This window comes from Tachypleus tridentatus, chromosome 2 (genome assembly GCF_004210375.1).
Source record: "Tachypleus tridentatus isolate NWPU-2018 chromosome 2, ASM421037v1, whole genome shotgun sequence".
Classification (NCBI taxonomy): Eukaryota; Metazoa; Arthropoda; class Merostomata; order Xiphosura; family Limulidae; genus Tachypleus; species Tachypleus tridentatus.
Window position 1 is genome coordinate 46302565 of NC_134826.1, and position 19107 is coordinate 46321671.

The 19107-nt window shown below is 33.3% G+C and overlaps 1 protein-coding gene and 1 long non-coding RNA gene across 8 annotated transcripts in view; one reads left to right on the top strand and one right to left on the bottom strand.

Moving 5' to 3' along the window:
• Window positions 1-19107, bottom strand: part of LOC143242658 (cytosolic phospholipase A2-like) — a 76350-nt gene that overhangs the window by 32890 nt on the left and 24353 nt on the right. For 3 of the 6 annotated variants that reach the window (XM_076486138.1, XM_076486137.1, XM_076486141.1), the window contains 3 exons: window positions 7645-7700; window positions 5523-5547; window positions 4690-4771 (listed from right to left, as the gene is read on the bottom strand). In XM_076486138.1, coding sequence (XP_076342253.1) covers window positions 4690-4771; window positions 5523-5547; window positions 7645-7700 — 163 coding nt within the window. Of the gene's footprint in view, window positions 1-4689; window positions 4772-5522; window positions 5548-7644; window positions 7701-10729; window positions 10837-19107 lie in introns of those variants that run through there. The other 3 variants (XM_076486130.1, XM_076486142.1, XM_076486148.1) reach the window with 3 other exon arrangements.
• Window positions 896-11267, top strand: LOC143242698 (uncharacterized). Of its 2 annotated transcripts, none has more exons than XR_013023154.1 (4): window positions 896-1197; window positions 6628-6901; window positions 7258-7352; window positions 11147-11267. It is a non-coding gene; the product is annotated as an uncharacterized LOC143242698 (long non-coding RNA). The 2 variants fall into 2 exon arrangements; XR_013023159.1 differs by lacking the exon at window positions 11147-11267 and adding an exon at window positions 8559-8951.

Below are 19107 nucleotides of genomic sequence, written 5' to 3' on the forward strand. Positions count from 1 at the left end.
GAGCCCTCGACTCTCAGATTACGAGTCGGGTGCCTTAACCACCTAGCTGTGCCTTAGGCGTCAGTTTAGAACTGAATTTCTGTGTGACGAAGATTAAAAAGTGTTTGACAATAAATTTAAATGTGCAATCCAAATCGAATAAATTAATGTTTTAATCACTGACTGAAACGGTATTTATTTACACAAGTGCATCTGTCACAATAACGTTGAGGCCCGGCATGGTCAGGTGGGTTAAGGCGATGGACTTGTAATCCGAGGGTCGCGAGTTCGAATCCCCGTCGCACCAAACATGCTCGCCCTCTCAGCCGTGGGAGCATTATTATGTGACGGTCAACCCCACTATTCGTTGGTAAGAGCAGCCCAAGAGTTGGCGGTGGGTTGTGATGACTAGCTGCCTTCCCTCTTGTCTCACACTACTAAATTAGGGAGTGCTGATGCAAACAGCCCTCGTGTAGCTTTGCGCGAAATTAAAAAATAAACCACTAACAGACCGCAAGCAGTCGAGCTTTATTAGTTTATGTAACTTAATTAATGTAACATTTGTTTCATGTTACCACGTATTTTGAAACTTTTATGGCGCGAATAAAAAAAATCACGATCCAAAAATCACTAAAATTTAAATTAGAAACACCAAAGTAATTTAAAAGTGACTCGCGCAAAGTACTGTAAATATTGAATGAGACTGCAATCAACATCAACCAGACCTGTTTGTCGTTTCAAAAGTAAAAGAAGCAAACAGCAACCGACAGTTGAAACGTGGAAAGCCAACAATGGCCTTGGGACCGATTTAAAATGGTCGTAATATAGAATTGGGGAATGTTTGGCCTGAGGAAATATTTTATAGTGATAAAGCTAGACAAATTATAGAGACTGATAGTTTACCTGCAATGAAGGAGAGGTTCCCCACGGAAAATGTTCGCCCATGAAGAGTCTACTGTACCTGGTTTAGTTTTATAATTTTGTTCTATAGAGACACCACACGGGCTGTTATATTTCACAAGCTCCAAGCTAAACAGTTGAAAAACTATTTACGTCAAGCTACGCACTGCTATTGTTCCAACAACTTTAATCAAATAACAAGTTATTTAATATTCTAGCTTTGCACAAATTATAAAATGAATTTGCTATAATAATAAATTTATAAAGCAACTTTCTTATATTTTCGTGAATAGTCAAAATCAGGATAATGTGTTTGAGGTAAATATTTTTTCTTTACCAATTTCGTTTCTTTACAAAAACGTGAATTTTGCTGAAGAAAATAGGCCTAATTATTCTTAAATTCAATACTCTTACTGCAAAAAACAACAAAAATTAGTTTTACTGAATTCAGTCTCATCAGTTCTGCTTGGAAGAGAAGAAAATAACTCGTATGATGGTGAGACGTGATAAATTAATAATGGATAATTAATTGTGACAATATGTCAAGTTATCCAAACATCTAAATTAGTTTAGGTTAGTAGTGAGAATACATTTAAACCAACCAAATAACCTTTTTTGTTGTCAATTAAATTCAAACTCATTTAAATATATTTAAGGACAGTCAAGAATCAAAAACGTAGCTGATCCAAGTTTACTCGGCAGCCATGGGTTATCATAATATTTGATATTTCACCTGCAGTAGTCTACAAAATGTACCACGAAATTGTGCAGCTGTGTAAATGCTCGCGCACGCACACACACACACACAATGAGGAGTATACAGGGTTGCCCGTAAGTCCCTACCCATCCATATATCTTATGTATCTGTGTGCTGTCCCTCATTCTCGCTGCATAATATTATGTGACGCCATATACGCTCTTCAAGTGTAAATGGGCTTACATCGGCCATATTTCTCTGAAAAAAACGAAACAAATTTATAATACATGCGTAATTGGATATAACATCATAACATATGGATGGGTAGGGACTTACGGGCCACCCTGTAGTATCTCTAAAATTAAATAAGCAAAAGAAAGTCTGGTAAATATTTTACAAGCAAAAACCAGACAATCATTTGAGAATATGCCAACGTTTCCCCAACATAGAAATTCAAGCAGCCTTCCAACTCTTCAAAATAAACAGAATAGAAAAACCAAACCTCTCATTATTTATTATTGACCTTAACACTTAAAGACATCTAATGAATATTAAATTTCAGCCAGTAACTCAAGTTAATTGGAAACACATATGTTCATACATGCAAATGAGACTTAAGCTGCTAATTAAGAGAAGCACACAGAATTTATTATTTAATCCAACAGGGGTTTAAGGTGATTCCATAAAAATAAGTGGGACCTAGGGATGCCTGAAAGCCATAGAGTTTTAAGTTGTTCTAAAATGAAATCTTTGGCACTCCTTGGCTTCAAAAACGATTAAACTAAATTAATATTTTTATTTCAGTTGTGAAATAGAACAATGGAAGTTAACACAAGAAACAAAAATATTCTAGATATTCCTTCTGCCCATCCTGAAAACTGTAAAAAATAAACTTACACTTAATTATACACCTCTTAAAGAGGATTAATTCACACCACAAAACACAGATGTAGAATTTCAAAAAATCATAAATGCCAAAGAAATTAATATTAGAACACAATAAATTTATTATATAAATTTCTCCATACTAGATCTTTAGAAAGACAATTTAGGAATGCTTAGAAACTTCTGCAATACCCCTGCTTACATAACTGATATATTCTTCTAAAGACAACAGAAGGAAAAGTGCAGAAAAGGTCTAATCTGGATAAGAATAAAACAATGGGCTATTCAACATAATAGGTTAGAATAATACAACAAACATGAAGCTAACTGATGAAAACAGCTAATATAAATAGTTTGGTTCATAAACATTTCAGTACTTGAAAACCATTCATGTAAGAAAGCATTTATTCAGTACAAGTTCCACAGTATTCTACTGCTCTACAAACCAACAAGTCCAACTCAAACCATTGTTCATATAAATAATCAAAATATCTTCCAACATAATAAGATGAAGGCTTGTTTTAGGGTCCAGAACATACAGAATAAAATAGGTACATCAAGTAACAACATAAAGAAACATTAGGCTGACAAATTTCTTTACCATCTCTTGACCCAAAAACACAACCTGCTAAGTTAAGGAAAGAACAATGCAAAGAAACATGCCAACAACATTTCTTAGTTTTATTACGATGCAAATATAAAACCAGTAAACACCAGGAAAGAACAATGCAAGAAAACATCTACTGATAACATTTCTTTGTGATTCAACAACACTTGCTAATCCAGGGAAAGAATGATGCACAAGAAATTATGTCATTCATCTAATGAAGAAGGTACACAGTTTAACCTACCTCATTTAATTTAGATGTCTCTCTGGTATTACACTATCATAAGATTAGCACCAATACCTTCAAATCCATTTAATACAAACCCAACAAACCTCTCAAGTCTGCAACTTACCACCCTGATTGCAACCCAAGAGATTCATTTGATATAAAAAAAATAGAACCCAATTAATGGGCTGTCAGAATGACAACAAGCTATTAACGTGAATACCAAAAAATAATAGTTCTCAGGACCTATTTTGGTGGTTAAAAAAATTCTTGTTTTACCTAATTTCTTGTTCTGTTATACCACAATCACACTTGTTCAATCCATTCAACATTATATCTTTGTTTCTCCGTAATAAAACCATATGCATGTAAATGTGGAAGGCATGTAAACTAAAGAAGAAACGGTATTAACTCATTACAGCAAGACAAACATAAAAACCATTACAGGCCTAAAATAAACAGGAAATTTAAAACATTGTACACTGTATCAATATCTTCTTAGATAGGCATAAACACAATATAGTTAATGTGCAAATTTTTTTATTTCATTTTTATATGAAAAGCTATGCAAAACAACCGATACATAAACTTGTTTGAAAACCTTGACCTCACATAATGTTTAGCCATATTAAATATGCAGTAAGCATTAGCTCACCATAACTATCAAAAAGAAAGGACAATGTTTTTCTTCAAAACAAGTTACATTTCCTTAGATTCCTTCTACTTAAGAGGGTATCATATCCTTAAACATTTATACTGGAAACTTATTACATGGTTAATGATTAAGTAGTCTGGCTCCAAGCCAACTCTGTACAAATTAATCGTTTTATGAATATCTTGCACTACATTTCATGTGCATAACAATTAATGATACCACATACCATGACAACTAGCACATGGAAATGAAGAAAATTTGCCTGGGACCTTTCTTCAGTGATTCTCATCATGAATGTACAAACAATTTACTTTGGGTGATAGAGTGCTAGGCAACATTTCACTAAGCTAAAACTTCTATAAGAAACTAATATATTTTTTCTCTTTTTATCTAGGGGAGAAAAACATTTTTAGATTGACAAGTTTTATTGTTGTTAAATTGTGGCTTAACATATCTGTAAATTACGTTTAACAGAACACTATTTTTAACAATAGAAAAAAAGATTAAACTTCATTTAATAAAGGTATTTACTTTCTAATTGGTAAATTTAACCAGACAATGAGAAATATGTTAAAGAAAAGCCACTATGGACTACCAAAGCAAAAAAATTCCTTTAGCTTTGTTCCTACAAGAATTTACCCTGATTAATATGACAAGAAGTTATAATAATTTAAGTTTTACATCTCTCGACAAATTGTATAATCTATAAATTGAAGATTTTTTTTTAATAAGCTGCTTACCAAAGTCTGAGAATTTTCCTTTAGTAATGCCAGTACCTTCAAGTACTTCAACATAGAGAATGTGGCAGAAAGTTGGTGACACCTGTGTAGCAATTCAGACACAAGTTGTTTAAATAAGAATTGTCTTAGTGTAAGATCAACTATAGTATTATCAAAATGTAAGTATATCAAAATACAGAGAATCACACAATGATTAGCTGAATGAACTACAATCAAATGACAGTATTTGGTATACAGCTAAAGTTTCTCTGAAAAGTCACGAATACAATACATCACCCAATGAAAGTGTTTGGAGCTATGATTACATGTCAAAACACACATATACTAATCAATATTCTTATATATATATAAAATTGATGCATTTTGCTTATGGCTTAAAAATTTATGGTTATAATATAATTAATCTGAGATTGGGATTTGCTGTTTCTAACACAGTTCTTCCTCATTATTTTGTTTACTTACTTAGCTTCATTTGAATGTAATTATTTAATTTCACTAAAATATATATGTGTATGTAAATAATATATAAATAACATTACATCCATCACATGCTGACATATTTACATGCAGCTTTATGTTATTTACAATATTTTCCTTCTGGATATATGTGCAATTAACACACAAAAACAAATGTGGAACAAACATCTTATATGGTGCATATGCACATGGGGATAAACATATAGCACAAGCTATATGTGGTCATCCTTGAAGCCCAAATCCATACCCAAGTTATTCCAAAGCTTAAGTTAATAACTTAAGCACTCACACATACTGAAAGTTTCCTACCAAAGTATGAATTTATAAACACGTGCAAAATATAAAAAAAAACTTACTGCAAAAATTTGGTATGGGTTAAACCTGTAAAGATAGGAAAAAAAGAAAACATCATAATTAGGGACAGTAAACAAATTGTAAAAATTTATCAATTCCACTGTAAACACTTAGCACATAAGTAATAACTGTACATTTTCATTTATAATGCAACCTAATCTTAGTGGTACTACTCAGATTCATAAAAAGAAAATGAGTCATTTTCATTAAAAACTACAAACTCCATTACCGTGTTCATACATTTAAGCTTTAACCAGTTTCATGAAGTTTGTATTATTATTTTAGAAAAAAAATCGAAGTATTATATATCCTGTACTCAGATTTTGGTTTTAAACTTAAAATATAGTTACCACTGTAACTAACAACTCCTGGAAATTCATTATAGTACAACTGTCCATGATATTAAATGTACAAATAAGAAGTTTTTGCATTATATCTTCTCTTGATTTTTTTTTAATTTTTCATGAGAAAAGTAACATCAAGTATGAATTTTTTTAAATTTCATATACACAAAAAAGATTTGTCACCATTTTTTTTTTTACAAAAGACAATGTTTCTCATGCAAGTAACTATACTTTAGGTTTCAAACATTGGTTATTATATCAGTATTGGATCATTGAAGGTTTATTTTATTCTGGCTGATCAGTTAGAAAAACTTAGGGTGAAACATATAGCTTCTCAAAGGGTACTTGCAGTAATTTTGAAATTGTCCAATCATTTATTAAAAAGTCTTAATGAAACTGGACAAACAATACAACAAACAAGTGGTAAAGTTTCAATATAAGCTTTTTTATTATTATTATTATTCATAGGATCATGCAAACATGGCTAATAGTGGTATTAAAATTGTAATGTGATAAGTTTTATATAATGGAAAACTTAACATCTTACTTTGTAATTAAACTTATTATCATCAAGAAATCTAAATACATTACGATAATTGCTTCAAATTCATATTTTCAATAGTTTAAAATTGGCATCATTCTTTGAGCTTTTATTATTCACTGAAATTAAGAGCAGTGTAAAAAAACTTAACATTTTGTACAATATGAGCCAACCCACTGATGCTGACAAACTGTTTGTTTGTTTTTTTAATTTCACGCAAAGCTACTCGAGGGCTATCTGTGCTAGCCATCCCTAATTTAGCAGTGTGAGACTAGAGAGAAGGCAGCTAGTCATCACCACCCACTGCCAACTCTTGAGCTACTTTTTTACCAATGAATAGTGGGATTGACCGTCACATTATAATGCCCCCAGGGCTGAAAAGGCGAGCATGTTTGGTGCAATGGGGATTCGAACCCTCGACCTACAGATTACAAGTCAAGTGTCTTAACCACCTGGCCATGCCAGGCCAATTGAACTGACACTCTGAGGGAATATTGTAAGTAGTTCTCTAAAACAAAAAACATTAAATCGTAGAACATTGGAAAAATAAGTTTTGAAAATTAAGAAATGCAATATGATTAAGATACAAATATTTACAATGAGTTTATACTTTACATAATAGTTGCAGAAAAAGAAGATAGGGAAGAATGATCAAGGTGTTAATCTGAACCTTCAGCTTTGATTAGTAATGAAATAATGAGTTTTCTTTTAAAAATGTTTAAAAGATAATTTCACTCTTGCTTTGTACAATACTTGTAAAGTTTTATTTTAAAAAATTGTTTTATTTTGTCTTCTTGACTGCAGAAAGGGCAATGATTTGTTGGAAAGATAATGGTGCTCTTTTTTTTTAAGATGTATGGAAATTATGAATTCAGATCTGATGACTGTTCAAAATGACATGAAAAGTTCATAAACTGCCTATAGAATGCAAGTTTAGTTTCAAAATGGTAAGACTGGTTATGGTAAATTAGATTCTATTGAAACAAGATATGGATGTATACGTGTTAGATTATTTCAGACATTTATGAAATAATGTGTAGAGTTAACCAAAAATTCTTAAACTTTTGAAATTCAGATAATTTTTATGAATAAAAAGGCATAATTAACTGCAATATTCTTAAATAAATTACTTGGAATATTTATGCATAAAATTACTGGACTGACTAGCCTTTTGTCATTCACTTATTTCAAAGTCCAATCCTACTGCAATATAAAAGCTAAAAAAAAACATCCAATTACCCTTTATCTTCTTCATGGTGATTATTTTGACAAATGTTCACACATTTGAATGCCATCTACAAAAGAAATAAAATTCAAAAAAAAAATCGATATACGAGATTTTGCAATAAACACAATAATTCAAAATGAGCAATTCAATGTAAAAGTTAAAACCACTGAACTACAAAAATATATGGTTAAATCTGCTCAAATGTTTAACTATATGATGTTATACTACCAAAATAAATACATTTTAATTTTAAATGTCCAGACATAAAAAAGGATAAAAATTTAGAAACACATCATGATAAATGCCTTTGAAATTCCACCTGTATGTTTCAGCACAAACAAAACGAATTTCCAACTATATTTTAAATATAACAGAGCCAAAGTTAACAGTATTCTGGGTCATGAGGATAACAAGGCATAGAAAGATAAACAGGTTAACAGTGAAGCTATATTTTGTTTATAAACGCATCCTATAAAGTTTACATTCACAGATTCATCCTTCCATGGTTAGATTATCTCTAGCTTTAATAATACTACAGTTTGCTCAAATTAATTAATAATTTGATAAAAAAAATATTCTATAACCTATTCAGCTTACTCGAGCAATATAATAAGCCGTTTTATTACTTTCTGGTGTAATTAACTGCAACTTTCTTTAAGGCTCGTGAATAAATAAAAAGAATCTTTGATTAAGATTAAGTAAACAACTTAATTTTTAAAGTACTATCATAGCAGAATGCATTGTAATATAAGGTTAGTTTAAAAGTATGCGAGATACGTGATTTCGTTCGCAAATGTAACGATTGTGTAAACGACAGCCAGTTGAAGCAGCGAGTATACTAAATAGTTATAAGAACTTATACGGTTTACACTAAACAAAAAATATCTTGTTACAATTTACAGTAACTGTGTTTGTGTTTTCTTAGAGCAAAGCCACATCAGGCTATCTGCTGAGCCCACCGAGGGGAATCGAAACCCTAATTTTAGCGTTGTAAATCCGGAGACATACCGCTGTACTAGCGGAGGGCGTTACAGTAACTAGGATTGTTATTTTTAGAACAGGTCGGACGTTTCAATCACTGGTGCGATCACAGTTTTTATAGCAAAGAACGTTTCAATATTTAAATTCTGAAATTGATTGTAGTTACTTATTTATGTGAATGTCAATCGGCGTGAATTTTACAGATTATTTGATGCATGATTAAACAAACTACAATTCAAAGATTAATAAAGAAAATATCTGCACAAGCTCATAAACAACAATCAAAGATGGAGATGTACGTGGGTATTTGTTATTTGAGGGATTGTTCCAATTTAGTTTTTCCGATTTTTTTTCTTTTAGTGTCAGAATCATGTTTTAATAATGTGAAGTTATATTATGAAAAAACTGTTTGTGTTTACTTACATAGTCGATGACTTGAAAAAAGGGTTTTTGATGCGTTTCTTTGACTTGATATTCGAGTTAAGTCATTTTGTAAACAGTTCCTGGCGAGGTTGGGTTTGTTATACAATTTTCTTAACATACTAGTTTTTCCCCCCAATTATTTATCAATATTTGATTTTCTTTTAGCCATTGCATAAATAATCTGTAAAATTCCCCGCGGATTCATATTCACATGAATAACTACAAACAATTCAAGAATTTAAACACACTGTCGGATTTTGAATGTTGATTGAAGTACTAAAGTGTTTATTGTTAAGAACCTCGAGTACGTGATAAGGATCTCACCAGTGATCGAAAAGTCGAACCTATTGTAAAAACTAATCTTACTGTAAAAGTTGTAAACTGTAATAAAATATATATTATCAATAAGTACTCTCAAAACGTTTGTTTGTTTGTTTGTTTTGAATTTAGCGCAAAGCTACACGAAGGCTATCTGCGCTAGCCATCCCCAATTTAGCAGTGTAAGACTAAAGGGAAGGCAGCTAGTCATCACCACCAACTCGTGGGCTACTCTTTCACTAACTAATAGTGGGATTGACCGTAACATTATAACATCCCTACGGCTGAAAGGTCGAGCATGTTTGGTGTGATGGGATTCGAACTTGCGACACTCAGATTACGAGTCGAACGCCTAAAGATTATTTAAATATATTATATGAAACCATGAAAATCCACATATATATATATTTATCCTAATACGAAGTAATAGCGTCATAACTTGCATAACAAAATAAAACCCAACTCGTATATTTTTAACCATTGTATTCTAATATTTGATGTTTCTTCATCCATCTTTATAATATTGTCTTATTCAATGATAATAATACGCAACGCGCCACAAATTTTAGAATTTAAAATACTGAATCTTGAAGTTCAATAAAACATTTATTACCTATGTTACTGCCAGTTTTACGCAATCTCATACAAGTTTTCTTGTGATTATAGTTCGTTTTTAACATTTCTGATTGTGTCGGTATACAAAACTAGCTGCATTATTTCCTACTTTGTTTGAAATTAAGCTTGGCATGGCCAGGTGCATTAAAGCGTTCGACTCGTAGTCTGAGGGTCGCGGATTCGAATCCCCGTCACACCAAGCATATTCGCCCTAATCGTTGGTGGAAGAGTAGCTCAAGATTTGGCGGTGGGTGATGATGACTAGCTCCCTTCATTCTAGTCTTACACTGCTAAATGAGGGACGGCTGGCCCAGATAGCGCTTGTGTAGATTTGCGCGAAATTCAAAAAACAAACAAAGCTTTAAATTACATTAAATAGTGCATGGACATTGCCCTGATAGGGGGTCTAAGTAACTGCGGGTTACTCTGGCCCTCATGTACAATATATAAATACACTTTATAGTTGCAACACCAAAATTTAAAGGAAGAGGTCGACGAAACCTGACCCTCCTGGGTATATAAACAGCAATACCCAAACACCTATAAGAGAGAAAGATTACATTAGACCAAAAATATTACAAAAATAAACTTTTAGAAGTTCATAAAACGAAGTTCTATTTGTTAACTACTAAATCTAATTATGCTACCTTAAAACGAAAGAGTGAAGTCACATAAATTTACTTGTAATATTCAAAATATCAAAGTCTGATAAAGTGTAAAATATTCTGTGATAAACATAAAAACAAACTCCATACTCACTATACGAAATAACAACGTTATCTATCCCGACCTACTCTTTTCGTATCACCGCTCATTCCCCTGCGTTTGTGTATTTATACCAAACGATAGCTTGTACGCTACTGCTGACGCGGAACGACTGTATTTACTTCTCTTTTTTTTTTTCACTTATAGCGCCCTCTCTTATAATATTTAAAAAATAGTTCTCAACTATTTATTTATTTGACTGTATCTTATCTTAACAAAATATTGCTTAGTATATGTTTTTTGCAGTTAATTAGTTAACTTAGCAGTATGCATTTTAAATCTTTTAAAAGGAAATTGTAATTTGTCCACCTCCTTCCTGATAAATCTAGCCTACTTGATAACTACTGTAATGTTTCCGTTAGGATATTATAGAGAAAAAAACATGATAATATCCTAATGCCTTACGTTTAGTTTCAGTTTGGAAATCATATCGTTTGTTACAAGAATGGCCGCAAGTAGCCTATAATATTAACATGCCTGTACCGTGAATCCAAGGAATCGTTTTTCGCAACTTGTTACCACATAAACACACTCTGAGATCATGGGTGTGTTTAAAAATCCCAAGGATCGATCAGGTAAGATTAGTGTAAGAGTTGTCGGTGGGATCTGTTCACTAGCTGCCTAACTTCTATGAGTTCAGTTTATGTCAGACAATTTGTTTTGTTTGTTTTGAATTTCACGCAAAGCCACATGAAGACAATCTACGCTATCCGTCTCTAATTTGACAGTTTAAGACTATAGGGAAGGCAACTAACTAGTCATCACCATTCACCTCCAACTCTTCTACCAACAAACAGTGGGGTTCACTGTAACATAAAGAAGCCTCCGCGACTTAAAGGGAGAACGCGTTTCCATTCAACGACCCTAAACTTGCGACTCAAGCGCTCTAACCACGTGTCCATGGCGTACCCATTTAGGACAAATATGAAGCCACTACTAAAATTTAAAACTTTAATTTGATCATTAAATTCCTATTATTGGTAAGTTAGAGAATTTATTACATAAACATAATGTTCTGGGAAAACTAAAGATTCCTCATGTATATTAATTCTAATTCTGTCAAACATAAAAATATATAAAGTATATAGTAATAAATAAGTAATTGAAACAGCTAAATCTTATCATGTATACTTTGATGCTTTAAATGTTTACGAGGTTGGTTTTGTTATAAGCCATTTCTACAACATAAAAAGTTCTCCGTATTCATTAGATTGTATAAAAGACTATTTGCAACTTTTTTCTTAAAATTGAGTGCAAAAATACATAAGTGGCTATCTATGATTAACCCACGGCTGGTATCTAGTATCTAACTCCGAGTTTTTAGCGTTATGAGCTTTCCAGCTTATCACTGAACTATTGCAGAGAAGCAACATCTTAAGGATGATATAAACAATTATCACAGAAACAGTGATGTCGAGAAAACCCACTTGTGGAGAAATATATATGTAAAAACGGCTCGTTTGTGTTGAGAAAATTTTTTACGTAGAGGAGTGAACAGCGTTTCGACCTTCATCGATGAAGGTCGAAACGCTGTTCACTCCTCTACGTAAAAATTTTTCTCAACACAAACGAGCCGTTTTTTACATATATGTATATCACAGAAACAGTTTAGCTCAACAGAGTAACATTTGTATTACAATCGTTTTAAAATTCGTCAAAGTTACTTATAGAGACTATTGTCGCCTTGGTAAGTCAACAATAAGTTTACGAACTTTTGACGCTAAGTTCTTGAGTTCGATTCCCCGTGATTCACAAAGAGCTACCTGCCTATTGTATAGTTTTGTAATAGAACAAACAGACGAGCTTTTCTACAAATGTTTATCTTACGGACAGAGAGACGCTAGAAGTCATGTCATTGAACAGAAAATTCTCTCTGGTTGGGAGAAAATTTAATTGTTGAACAGAAACTTTTCTCTAGTTTGGACCATTGATGACTAGTTATAACATTGTTTCAATACTAGAAAAATATATTTTTTGTTAACTTGCAATAACAAAAACTTTTGGATGTTCTGTGAGATGTTTTCAACTACAGATGAAAACCAAATCTTCTACTATATTATGGTGTCCAACATTATCAGTGATGCAATTGAAGTCTTAGCTTTCTCGGTGATACAATTGTCAAAACCCTTTTCACCTTCTTTCTAAATTAGCTGTTTTGATTGTTTGTAGGCAAGCAAAAAGTTATACAATGGACCATCTGTGCTCTGCCTACCACGGATATCGAAATTCGGTTTCCAGCGTTGTGATTCCACAGACATACCGCTGTGCCACTGTGACAAGAAGTAAGTATATATCATTATAAATTAGCCCTCTAGACTGGATTAACTGTTGACAAGGGATTATAACCAGGAGCGACTCCTCTACAAGGTTTGTAGGGGGAGCTAAAGCTCTCTCATTTTTTAAACCATCGCGAGGTTTCTGTAGGTAGCTGATTCAAGATTTTCCTAGTAAAAAACAAACCAAAAACGTTGCAAGAAAGAAGCTTCTCCTGTTTGTGTTTTTGAATTTCACGCAAAGCTACACCAGGGCTATCTGCGCTAGCCGTCACTAATTTAGCAGTGTAAGATTAGAGAGAAGGTAGCTAGTCATCACTACCCATCGCTAACTCTTTGACTACTCTTTTACCAACGAATAGTGGGATTGACCGTAACATTATAATGTTCCAATGGCTGATAGGGCGATCATGTTTGGTGTAACGGGGATTCGAACCCGCGACCTTCAGATTACGAGTTGGGTGCCTTAACCACCTGGCCATGCCGAGCTCAGGGTCTTCTGAAAAGAAAGGTACTGGGGTAAAATATGATCCATAAATCTATAAAGGCCCATAGAATTTCAAAAAATCACAATCTGTTAATTGCTATATTTCAGATTACCGTGTATCAGTTACAGTAAAGATAATATAGATAGCTACAAGATGAGCTCTGTCGGGAAACTGAGACACATTTAGCCTATATTTCATTGAAATTCGAATCGTAAAATGTAAGCATTTCTTATAATCATATGAGCCAAATTTCCATTTATTTCAAACGAAAAATGGATAGTTTGTTGGCCTAAGTGAGTAAGAAAACCCAAAGTGATATTTATTTGTTTTTAATTTTGCGCAAAGCTACACGAGGGCTATCTGTGATAGCCATCCCTAATTTAGAAGTGTAAAACTAAAGGGAAAGCAGACAGTCATCACCATCCACCGCCAACTCTTGGGCTACTCTTTTACCAAAGAATAGTGGGATTGACCGTAACATTATAACACCCCAACGGCTGAAAGGGCGAGCATGTTTGGTGTGACGGGGATTCGAACCCGCGACCCTCAGATTGGGAGTCAAGCGCCATAACCACCTGGCCATGCTGGGCCATCATAAAAAAACTCAAAACATCGTTCAGGACTATAATTATAATAAGTCTTGGGGTTTTGTAATTCTTTGCTTGTTTTTGAATTTCACTCAAAGCTACACGAGGGCTATCTGCGCTAGCCGTCACTAATTTAGCAGTGTAAGACTAGAGGGAAGGCAGCTAGTCATCACTGCAAACTCTTGGGCTACTCTTTTACCAACGAATAGTGGGATTAACTGTCACTTAAAATGCCCCCATGGTTGAAAGGGCGAGCATGTTGAGATGACGGTGATTCGAACCTCCACAACCCACAGATTACGATTCGAGCGAAAGTGAAATTGAAACTGTGACTGGCAATAGTAATGATAACATACTGTTGCAATACATTTACTCGGGCTGGGAAGAGGACAGTGAAATGTTACTGAAACTATGACCACCCATAACTACAACATATTGTTACAACTAGATGGAATACCCACCCTCTGGACGGAAGTTATGTAAATTCATGATTAATGGAATGTTATTTTAGAAATGAAAAGTTGCTTCCCTTATATGTACAGAAAAAAATTAAAATAAAGAAAAAAGGACAATCTTAACCAAACAGCAGGACTGGTTATCACTTTTATGATGTGTTCATAGCTGAAAGGACTGTGTTTAGGCGTAATATTACTTGCCTGAGCCTTGGACTTTCTGATATGCAGCCCGACACACTAGCTACTAGGCTATGCCTTGTCCAATAATATGTCACTAATAATCTATATATGGTCTCATTCTTGCGAATGAGACCTTTCAAGCACTTAAAATGCAGAGTTTTATGAATGAACAGGTAGATTATTCCTATTAAAGATAAGTAGATGTGTGTTTAGTATAGTTAAAGAGTTATAAAAACTGTGGTTAAAGACGAATAAATGGTTACAAGTATCGTTCAGATTGGGCTTACAGTGCTGAGGTGTTTATATTGTTAACTATAGAACGTAATTATAACAACTTATGACACGTTTGGCTCCATTTCCAGATATTAAACGACATTAAGTCTGGTGTTGCACGAAAGGCAGCTCAATTTAGAGAGTAGGCCTACTCTATCTAATTAAATGGGTGGAGCTTTCGCTAACACGACGTACAACAAGAAGAAAACATTTACTTTTGAAAATTATTACTAATAACTTCTATTATTGAATATTATTTTCACAAACACGCAACTTCCATAATAACAAGAGCACATTTCTTTTTGGGGCACTTAATTATCGCAAACGCTATATCAACCACATAGTATAACATAGTTCCATACTGCAACGACATAAGTGATAAAAATTTAAACAATTTATTAACTGACGAAAAAAGTTAGAATATATTTTATTCCATGTAATAATTGAAATAAAACAAAAAAGTTTGTTTTTAATTTTTCAGTTCGATATTGTAAATATTTTAATATAATTTTAATATTCGTAAACGTTTTAATGATCCCTTACGGTTTCATAAAAACGTGCTTTTGCGATTTTCCTGTTCGTAAATATTAATTATTTCAAATTGCGTTAGGCAAACGCGATTAAATTACCTTATCTTATATACTGTCTCAAAAAGTTTTGACATGCAATTTCTTTAGAAGGTCTACTACACAACTAAAATACAAACATATTAATAAAATAAATGGTCGTTGAGGTTAAACATACTTGACCTTATATATATATTTTTTTTTGTAGTTCGCAATACGAGTTGAACGTTTGATGAGTTAGTTTCGCATCCTCACTGGTATTTATAAATCAACATTATCAGATTACGGTAAGTGAGATCGTTGTTGTAAACTAATCTCTCTTTATTTTTTCTACAAATTCTCTTTAATCAGAAACTTGTTATAATAGTGCCATTGTCTTAAATAGCTGTGTTCATTACTTTTTTTAATTTCTTTTAATCACGATCAGGTCAAATATCTCAGAAGGTCTGATGCGAAACAAATAAAAAAAGAAGAAATATAGAAACATGAAATTACTTTTTATTTCTTTATCCTTCTTTCTAGTTCAGCACTAAGATTCGATATCTAGCTGAAAATAAATAAATCAGTTCTAGTCAGAGAAATGACCAAAACTGCGTGCATACAAAACCATATTTTCTCCAAACGCTCACATGTGTGTTTGTGTGTGTAGTGTACAGTAACGGATATTCACAAGTATACATATGCTACAAGAGCCATAAACTATAATTAATTGCAGCTAAGTGGTTGGCATTAGTACAGAAAATACGAAAGTAAAGCAAATAGCTTGTATAATGCTAAACAGAGTAGTACAGCTTGTTTCTATGCTACGATAAATTTATCAATGTGTGATTGTGAAATGTTCTTACATGTGTCACAATTTACTCAAGAGTTTTGGTTGGCAGTTGATCTTTTCAATTTCAATACGAACCAATAATAACATTCACATGAGTACTTCGTGTAGATCAAGCGCGTGTTTCGCAATCAGAGGGTCGCCGGTTCGAATCCCCGTTCCACTAAATATGCTCGCCCTTTCAGCTGTGGAGGCCTTATAATGTGACGGTCAATCCCACTATTCGTTGGTATAAGAGTAGCCCAAGAGTCGGCTGTGGATTGTTATGATTACTTGCCTTCCCACTAATATTTCACTGCTACATTGGGGACGGCTAGCGCAATTAGCTTAAGTGTAGCTTTGCACAAAATTCAGAATAAATCAAACAAACAAACTGACATGGAGGGCGCGATGTGCTTGACCCTGTTAGCAGTCAGGCTACCATCAATCTTGTGCATATCTCAAATACATCTCGTGCTTATGTTGATCCTCCAACACTAACCATTGTAGACATTGTATATTAGTCAAAATACCGTTCTATTATATGCTATCGAGTAAATTATTTTTAATTGCTGACAAATAGTTTAGATTTGGATCAACCCGTAAAGAGCTTCCTTTTCCAACTATGCACTGTTTGAAGTCTGGTATCCATTTCAGCCTTCTTGGTTATCCGTTCTAATCAGTGATTTTCGAGCAAATACACAGCTATTGAGGCCACTTTCTGTTAATGTGTATCTTACTGTCCTGAAAGAAACACTTCTGTACTCACAGCTAGTTAATTGGGAAGAACGCTACTGGATGGTTATTTATGATGTAAAAAACATACTTTCACGTGCTTGGCACTACTGTTGTGGAATATTGACTTTCTTCCTAAACCGGTTCTATTAACAACGAAACTAATTTCACGTATCTTATTCAGAATTTCTATAGAGCGCTAATGAAACATAAAATTTCTTCTCAATCTTTCGTATGGAGTAGCTTCAATAGCCAAGAACTTTGATCATTACTGCTGTATGAATAATATGACAATCTGTACGTTTATGTGCATGACCGTAGTGTAGCACTTTCTGATTGGCTAGATACGCCTCATACTTTTTTCGAACCAGAAACGTCAAATTTGATTCACCTTTGGAATCAATATCCTAAAATGCGCTGAATACAACTATCCTAGTGTATTAATAGTAAAACAAGTGTAATAAAAAAACGCCAGTTTAGATCGGTTTTTACGTAACCTGGCTAGCTGTGGGATATATCATAGAAAGTTTTAATGCTGCAAAAAATTATTGAAACAAGGAAGTCAAAACTAGAACCTGAGTTACTTAAAACTAAACGTATGTACACCTACTTTGGTTCAGACAAACATTATTACAATGAACAATGTTTTTGTAGTTTTGATTTTTTTAAACCTTTTTTGTACCATTAAAACTTTCTATATTGCTATAGCTAGCTAGGCTACGTTTATATATTGATCCTAACTTGTCTTTATAAAATTTAATTTTTGTTTATCATACTTGTTCGCTTCTTTTTTATAAGCTATATTTTTGGGTGCCAGCAATACCAAACATGGGGCGCAAGTACACCCGATTAGATTTTATTACTCATCAGGATCTCTACCAACCTACCCTCAAATCCGTTATACTACTATCGTTTTCAGTACAAGAATGGAATCATTGGAACCTCAAACGAAAGAGTTATGCGAACAAATTGGAGCGATAAAATTCGTTATTTTTTCTCTGTGCTTGCCCGAAAAAGTCACTTACTTACTTACTTAAATGAAAATTTATTGAAATGGTAAAATTTTGATTCATTCCATAAATACATATACAGTGATTTGGGCGGCTTTATAAGTGAAATATATTTTAGTTTTGACCAGCCTGACTGTGAGATAGTCATTGTTAATATTTAGACATTTTAAAGATGGGTTTAAACGGACTATTTTAATGGTCGCCATCTTATTTCATTACAATCCCTACTATTAATTTTGTTTGTTTTCTAATTTTGCGCAAAACTACACGAGGGATATATGCACTAGCTGTCCCTGATTTAACAGTGTGAGACTAGAGGGAAGGCAGCTAGTCATTACCACACTACCGCCAACTTTTGGGCTACTCTTTCATAAACGAGTAGTGAGATTGATCGTAACATTATAACACTCCCGTACCTGAAATGGAGAGCATGTTTGGTGTGATGGGGATTCAAACCCGCGACCTCATATCTACTATTAAATAGTACCGTACTAACTAATACTGAATAATGTACCATGTATTTGTTCTAGGATTGCAGGTGGAAACAAATGTTTCCTAGAAACAAACTCAATGCATACTCTCTCGTGCACGTTCAGTCGTTACCATGCACTACCACAAAATAATGTTGAAGAAACAGAGACCAGACAACAGTCATCGAGTTCTTTATTGATGGATATGAAGAATTTGAAGGTAGAAACGTCAAGAGTTGGTGGGATGCGTGTTGAATGAAGCGCGTGTCATACTAATATAATACAACTCAGAAAAACAACTCATAAAAATAATGGGAAACAAAAGTTAATCTCAAATCACATTAGTTTACACGTTTTGGTTCATGACAACACCTTAAACAATAGTATAAAGGTACACGAGGGGCATGCTGTAGAGGATATGGTTTTTTTCTAATGACTATTCAGCTCCTTTCACACACTCGTTGAATACTAACAAAATCTATAGTTATTCTCAAAGGGAACTAAAAGTTGGAATGTTTTAAACATAA